At 53.7% G+C, this 7,901-nt stretch overlaps 1 protein-coding gene and 1 pseudogene across 2 annotated transcripts in view; one reads left to right on the top strand and one right to left on the bottom strand.

Annotated features, from left to right (window-relative positions):
- SGCA (sarcoglycan alpha) overlaps nt 1-7,301 on the top strand; it is an 11,458-nt gene extending 4,157 nt beyond the window's left edge. The window contains exons 7-10 of one of the 2 annotated variants that reach the window (XM_023204440.3): nt 744-952; nt 1,241-1,267; nt 6,642-6,834; nt 7,097-7,275. In XM_023204440.3, the coding sequence (XP_023060208.2) occupies nt 744-952; nt 1,241-1,267; nt 6,642-6,822 (417 nt within the window). In that variant the 3' untranslated portion in view covers nt 6,823-6,834; nt 7,097-7,275. Of the gene's footprint in view, nt 1-743; nt 953-1,240; nt 1,268-6,641; nt 6,835-7,096 lie in introns of both variants that reach the window. The other variant, XM_023204441.3, reaches the window with a different exon arrangement.
- Nucleotides 2,225-3,120, bottom strand: LOC111537567 (annotated as a pseudogene).
- Nucleotides 7,302-7,901: the final 600 nt, after the last annotated feature.

Genomic DNA, 7,901 nt, shown 5'->3' with positions numbered 1-7,901 from the left:
ACACACACACACACACACACACACACACACACACACACACACACACACACACGGCCTGAAGTTCTACCTTACTGCCACAAGGGGGCGACAGAGTCTGCAATCCACATGTGGAGTCTCCAACGCCCCAGATCTGCCCAGGCCAACAGCTATGTCACAGTCCGGTTCCCAAACCCTTTCCCTACCAAGGGCCTCTGCGTGACAGCTCTGTCTGCTTTTCTCTAAGGTTCTACCTAGCAAACCCACTTACAACAAGGATCTGAGAACTCTTCACACTATAAACCAAAGATGCTCACAACAGTTTTTTGGATACTGAGCTGAGGTTTACAGGATCCCACCGCTGGTGTACTCTGTTCCTGTGAATTGACCAACAGAGCAGGGACTCATTCAGGGTCCACAGCCAGCGACTGGTAATTGACAACATTCTTGAGCCCTTGCTATGTGCTGGGCACTGTCCCATCAACATATTTTATGCTCACCACCACTCCAGGAGACAGGTGCTACTATTATCCTTCTGACTTTAGAGGTGACAAAACAGAGGCACATAATCATCCTAGCTAAGCACTTGTCTGAGTCTCGATTCAAACCAGGAGGTCAGACCCTAGAGCTGTGCATTAACCAGTGCACTGTCCTGCCTCTGCTGGACTTTGTGTCTCCTGCTCCCTAGTCCTGGCCCCTGCCCTGTTTCCGGGGGCCTCTGTGTCCAGCCAGCCACTTCCTGCATCAGCCCTGAGCTCTCTGTGCAGGTGGATAAGTCAGTCCCGGAGCCTGCAGATGAGATGCCCACCCCAGGCGATGGGATCCTGGAGCATGACCCGTTCTTCTGCCCACCCACTGAGGCCCCAGACCGTGACTTCTTGGTGGATGCTCTGGTCACCCTCCTGGTGCCCCTGCTGGTGGCCCTGCTTCTCACTTTGCTGCTGGCCTACGTCATGTGCTGCCGGCGGGAGGGAAGGTGAGTGTGGGCATGAAGGGCAGGGGAGTACCTGCTGGAGCTCACATCCATGGGACTCCTAGTGGCACTTGTGCTGTGTGGGACCCAGACACCCTGGGAATGGGGTTCTCAGGCACAAAAGGAGTGTGGGGCCCCTTTGTAGGCAACTTGGGGCTTGAGACCTGCCTGGCCTGGCACCAGGAGGCCATTGTGGATAATTGCACACAGACCTCCACACACACCGGAGCCCTGGGGCACCTTGGGGTGAAGCCCAGAGCTGGGCTAACCCTCTCCTTCACTTTCCCACAGGCTGAAGAGAGACCTGGCTACCTCTGAGTGAGTAAGGGAAAGCTGGGGGTGGGGTGGGAGCCCCCCTAGACAGTTGTTGGACCCCCACCCCCAAACTATGCCATGAACAGCAGAGACAAAATAAATCATTCTGGGGTGATGCTCACCCCTTCCCTTGACCTCTGAGTCCTAGCCCCGGGCTGGCTGGATGCTGGGCCTGATCTTTCCTGACTCTGCCTTCTTATCTGCTGGTGTCCACAGAAGAGTTTCTAGTGAGCTGGGTGTAGTGGCTCATGCCTGTAACCCCAGCACTTTGGGAGGCTGAGGTGGGAGGATTGGTTGAGCCCAGGAGTTTGAGGCCAGCCTGGGCAACACAGTGAGACCCCATCTCAACAAATTTTTTTTTTAGTTAGCCAGGCATGGTGGAGCATGCCTGTGGTCCCAGCTACTTGGGAGGCTGAGATAGGAGAATCGCTTGAGCCTGGGAGGTTGAGTCTGCAGTGAGCCGTAATTGTGCCACTGCACTCCAGCCTGGGCAACACAGTGAGACTCTTTTCCCCAAAAAAGAAGAGCTTGTTGTGGCACAGGGGAATGGGAGCTACTGCCACTCTGGGGGAAAGGGCTTGAGAAGCAACTTAAGAGACTCCCAGTATCAGTATGAGTCAGACACCTGCGGTCCAGGCCGGGCTCTGCCACACAATTACTCCGTGACCCTTCTTTCTGGCTTCAGATGCTCCACCTGCAAGATCACGCGGTTGGACTAGCTGGTGTCTATCAGTGCTTCCAATTCTGCCAGCCTTTCCCAAATCCTTCCTCTCTTATTTTGGCCTGGTTTCTCCTACTCATGGCCTTACCCCTCCTCTGTGCCCCCAGCCCTTTTCCTCTCCCACTCCCCTGAACCCCAGATTCCAGGAGGCAGATGTGAAATGTTAGCTTCCTTTTATTCTCACTGCACTGAGCCAATGGCGGGCTTGGCACCCCTGACTGCTTGCCCGGCCTGCCTCGTTAATTGCAGTGGCACTTGGCGACCCTTTGAACCCTCTTGACAAGTCACTTGTGCCCTGTTTGGAGCCCAGTAGTGACCTGCACTGTCCAAAGGGGCACTGCCCAGAGCAGCACTGCCCAGAGAGGCACTGCCCCGCAGGGCCCCTCTGCTGCCGTTGTCTCTTGACCTTGAGCTTGGACTTGGAGGCCTGCTTCTTGCCCAGGGTGAAGGAGCCAGAGGCCCCCTGCCGGTCACCTGCTGAGCACGCCCTTATCCACCAGCCCCTTGAGCACACGCTTGAAGTGATAGGCATTTCGGGCCATGTCATAGCCCGTGGTGGAAACAGCCTTCTTCAGGGTGGCCATGGACACATACTTGCAGGTCCCCTTGTGTGCCACAGCCCTCAGGATCACCTTGGATATGCTGGGCTCCTGGCAGGCTTTGGCACAGGTTCGTTGCCCAGTCGCTGTCTTGCTAGGGACATGCTGCCCTGCTGGCCTCCACTCAAGGCAGTATTTGAGGTGAAGGGTACTGACAGGGACAGTGGCGAAGTGCCTTTCGGCTTCTCTCCCTGGGGTAGGTGAAATGTCTTGGGTGCAAGGACCTTCAGGGCAGCTGGCAGTCTCCACTGGGCTGCTCTTTGAATGATGGCTGAGGTGCGTCCTGGTTCCTGGTCCTCTCCGAGGCTTCCTCTTGGGCTCCAGCCCTCGCCTTTCCCTGGGTGGCCAGAGAGAGGATCAGGGATGGTCACCCATGGCTGGCCTCCACAGACTTGTGCTCCTGGTGCAGGGGGTGGTGAGGTTATCTCTGTGGTGACCTCAGAGCCTATCAGAATTCTGTGTGGGTCACAGTGGCCTCATTGTTTCCTCCAGGGAGGGGTGGACCAGAGATGCCAGATAGTGGAGGCATATAACATGCCAGGTGTCCTGGGGAGGAGGGCTGCGCTTATGGGCCAAACAGTGGGCCTGCACGGTGTGTGCGCATATGCATGTGTGTGTGCACATGCCTGGGCTGATTTTATTTTATTTTATTATTATTTTTTTGAGACAGAGTTTCACTCTCTTGCCCAGGCTAGAGTGCAGTGGCGCGATCTCGGCTCACTGCAAGCTCTGCCTCCCGGGTTCACGCCATTCTCCTGCCTCAGCCTCCCGAGTATCTGGGACTACAGGCACCCGCCACCATGCCCGGCTAATTTTTTGTATTTTTAGTAGAGACGGGGTTTCACCGTGTTAGCCAGGATGGTCTCGTCTCGATCTCCTGACCTCGTGATCCACCCGCCTTGGTCTCCCTAAGTGTTGGGATTACAGGCATGAGCCACCACACCTGGCCTATTTTTAAAACAATTTTTAGAGAGGGTCTCACTCTGTCACCCAAGCTGGAGTGCAGTGGCACGATCGTAGCTCACTGCAACCTCAAACTCCCTGGGCTCAGCGATCCTCCCATCTCAGCTTCCTGAGTAGCTGGGACTAAAGCTACTGCACCTGGCATGGCCCTCAGTTTTAAACTCACCATTTTGACCCCACCATCTTGACCCACTGGGTTTTTGAGCCACTGGGTTGAGGAATACAAGCTTTGCAGGCATCAAGGCTATACCAACATTTATGAATTTTTTATGGGGAATATATTTTCCTGAGTGAACAGAGATGTAATTCCTTGATCTACGCTGAGTTGACTTAATTCCTCAAGCAACTTTCTATACAAAGCAGTTAAAAGGCTTTGCTTTTATTTTCTGTTTTCATTTTTGTAGAATTTTTCCCCATGGGGATCAGTGATTTTTCATGTACATTTCACTGAGAAGATTTTATTCCTCAATTTTTTTGGACTGTGCCAAATTTAATCACTAACATCTACTGCCACTGGGGATATTCTCTTGTGACCAGTATTTCCTCCACGTCCAGCTTCCCTGGGTCAACTCTGTAGCTCTGATGTTGTCAGAAAAATCTGCTGCCTCAGTCGATTTGAAATCAATAACCATTTTACCATGTGCAACATTAGCCTTGGCTGGTTTGGATTTTGTGTTGACGTATTTCTACAAAATCCAGTTTTTCACTTGTTCAATGTCTGCCACTTTTCAGATTATCCACAAGTTATGATTTTGCTGTCTGCTTTTCACCTAGATCAGGTTTCAGCGGTCAGAGTCCTCCAGGCCCCACGACCCTCTCCTGGGCATTTCTGTGCCAGAGGCAGTGCTTTCGGGACTGTGTGTTGGTGGTGGAGTGGGAGTGGGTGAGACCCGGGCCACGTGTGTGTGTGTGTGTGCCTGTGCGTGTGCCTGAGTGTGTAGGAATGCCTGCCGTTTGTCTGCCCAAGTGCCGATGTGGAAGGAACGTGGGGAAGCCACTGCGGGGTCTGGCTTCTGCTCTTGCTCTAGAAAAACATCCCCAGCACATATTTCCACCTGCGTGTTGCCAGAGTAATAAGGCCCAGATGTGAGGCTGGGAGTAAGGAGGGGGTCCACTGACTGAGGCCTTCCTCTGTCAGGGCCTCACCTGCCCAGCTGTCTCCATCTCGGCATCCACACACTGGTTGCTGTCTTTCCCCTCAGTCTCCTCTTGCCTGGGAGTAGAAAATTGTGTTTCGGATAACTCAGCTCACCAAATTCCAGACTCAAGAGCTCATCTTGCCCCTCCCCTGGCCTTAGATGGTGACTCCACCTCTTCCTGCTGGCCAGGCAGGACTTGGTCCCACTCCCCGCAGGAGGAGCACGGCCCATTCAGTGTGAAGCTAGGTCTTTTCTGTGGTCTAAACTGTCAGGCTCTAACTGGAGTCTGTGTCCACTAATTGGGACCTGAACATGGGTGGTGATCACTTCTCTCTCATCTCATCAGTAACCAAGTGGCAAGTGGGGTCGCTGCATCCCTGCCTGGGACCCCAGCTCCTCTAAGAAAACCAATTCTTGGCTGGGTGTGGTGGCTCATGCCTGTAATCCCAGCACTTTGGGAGGCAGAGGCAGGAGGGTCTCTTGAGGCCAGGAGTTCAAGACCAGCCTGGACAACATAGTAAGACACCTGTCTCTACAAAAAAAATTTTTTTTTTTTTTTTTTTTTTTTGAGATGGAGTCTCGCTCTGTCGCCCAGGCTGGAGTGCAGTGGCGCGATCTGGGCTCACTGCAAGCTCCGCCTCCTGGGTTCACACCATTCTCCTGCCTCAGCCTCCCGAGTAGCTGGGACTACAGGTGCCCGCCACCACGCCCGGCTAATTTTTAGTAGAGACAGGGTTTCACTGTGTTAGCCAGGATAGCTTTGATCTCCTGACCTCGTGATCCGCCCGTCTCGTCCTCCCAAAGTGCTGGGATTACAGGCGTGAGCCACTGCGCCCGGCCAAAAAAATTTTTAAAAACTAGCCGAGCACGGTGGTTTGCACTTAACTTACAGTCTCAGTTACTCGGGAGGCTGAGGCAGGAGGATGGCTTGAGCCCAGGAGGTGGAGGCTGCAGTGAGCTATGACTGTGCCACTGCACTGAAGTTGGCAACAAAGTGAGACCCCATCTCTTAAAAATAAATAAATAATATAAATAAACAATATAAAGCTCAGCAAATACTGGCTTCTGGAAGAATATGGCCCCTGTGGATGTCTGTTCATGTCTCTGTATCTTGTGAGCGCTTACCACGTGGTGAGCACTGTTCTAAACACTAAGCTGCATTTTCTCTTTGAATCTTCACAGCAGTCCTAGGAGGTAGGTTTTTTTTTTTTTTTCTAATAGAGATGTAGTTTCACCATGTTGGTCAGGCTGGCCTTGAACTCTTGGCCTCAAGTGATCCATCTGCTTCAGCCTCCCAAAGTGCTGGGATTACAGGCATGAGCCGCTGCACCCAGCCTGGTGGTAGGTGCTATTATCTCCATTTGGCAGTTGAGCTAACTAAGGCATGGAGTGGTTAAGCAGCTTGCCTAAGACACACAGCCTTGAACCCAGGCTGTCTACACCCACAGCCCATGTCTCGACCACTGGACACTGAGCAGACACCATAGAGCTTTCTCTTTCCTTTTTTTCCTTGAGATGGAGTCTCTCTCTCCCAGGCTGGAGTGCAGTGGCGTGATCTCGGCTCACTGCAACCTCCGCCTCCCAGGTTCAAGTGATTCTCCTGTCTCAGCCTCCTGAGTAGCTGGGATTACAGGTGCCCACAACCACGCCTGGCTAATTTTTTATTTTTATTTTTTGTAGCAACAGGGTTTCACCATGTTGGCCAGGCTGATCTCAAACTCCTGACCTCAAGTGATCCGCCTGCCTCGGCCTCCCAAAGTGCTGGGATTACAGGCGTGAGCCACTGCACCCAGCCCCGTAGAGCTTTCTGTTTATTTTCTGCCCCTGCACCATGTGTTTGAGTCTCTCCCCACATAAGTGGTGGGGAGGACTGCAGGGTGGCTCAGAGGCAGTGCCAGGCTGCACTCCGGGGCAGCTGACTCCCAGAGCTGATGACTCCCCACTTGTGCCTCCAGCATCCAGATGGTCCACCACTGCACCATCCACGGGAACACAGAGGAGCTGCGTCAGATGGTGGCCAGCCGCGAGGTGCCCCGGCCACTCTCCACCCTGCCCATGTTCAATGTGCGCACGGGCGAGCGGCTGCCTCCCTGTGTGGACAGTGCCCAGGTGCCCCTCATTCTGGACCAGCACTGAGGGCTCGGCCAGGTGGGTCTGGTGGACGATATCAGCCTTATTTCTGGGAACAAGATGGCCTTTATCTCAAGGCTGGGGCAAATGGTGGGGTCTGGGAGAGTTCAGGGGAAGAGGCACATAGACTTGCCTGCCCCTCTGAGGCAGCTGCTGAGGGTGCCCACCAGTGCCAGGGCTGTGACCCCAATGCCAAGCACTCGGGGTTGGAGGGTCAGGGTGGGGAAGGCAGGAGAACCGGCATCTGGCCGTCTTAGCCTTCCACTCTCTCTTCCCATAGTGGTTCCAGGTCCAGCCCTGACTTCATCCTCCCATCTGTGTCCACTCGGCAAGCAGCACATCCCACCTGCTGATTCCAGCTCCTGGCCCGGCTCTAAACAAGCAGGGAGAGGGAGTGGGGCGTGGTGAGAGTGTGTGGAGTGAGGACATTCAGAATAAATACCTGCTGCTCTGCTCACCTATTGCTGCTGGCAGCCTCCCCAGTCCTCACTGGCTCTGTTTCCCTTTGTGCTTTCTGGGAGGCCCCACAGGCAGCCAGTGCCTGCCAGCCTGCCCTTTGGTCTCTTGGCATTTTGCCATTTTCTCAAATTCTCCAGAAGAGAGAGGGAAGCACCTGCTATCTGCAGCCCTCCCACGAACCTGGTAGTGAGGGATGCCTGGATCATTATTCCCATTTCATAGACAAGAAAACAGAGACTAAGGGAGAGTCAGTGACTTACCCAAGGTTACAGAGCAAGCAAGTGGCAAAGCTTGGATTTGACCCTGGCATGTCTGCCTTCATCCTGCCTTCTACAGGGTTGAGGGGTTCTAGAAGCAGGAAATCCAGGCCCTTACCTGCACATTCCGTTGGCACCTCAAGATTCCCTGGAGGGAGAGTCCCTCTGTCTGTTGTGTTTGGAGAGAAGCTAATCTAGATATGGAGAGTGGGGCCGGGCACAGTAGCTCACACCTGTAATCCCAACACTTTGGGAGGCCAAAACAGGCAGATCACTTGAGGTCAGGAGTTCGAGACCAGTCTGGCCAACATGGTGAAACCCCATCTCTACTAAAAATACAAAAATTAGCCAGGCATGGTGGCACATACC

Source organism: Piliocolobus tephrosceles, chromosome 16, assembly GCF_002776525.5.
Source record: "Piliocolobus tephrosceles isolate RC106 chromosome 16, ASM277652v3, whole genome shotgun sequence".
In the NCBI taxonomy this organism is placed as follows: Eukaryota; Metazoa; Chordata; class Mammalia; order Primates; family Cercopithecidae; genus Piliocolobus; species Piliocolobus tephrosceles.
This window is presented reverse-complemented; position numbering and strand designations above follow the sequence as displayed.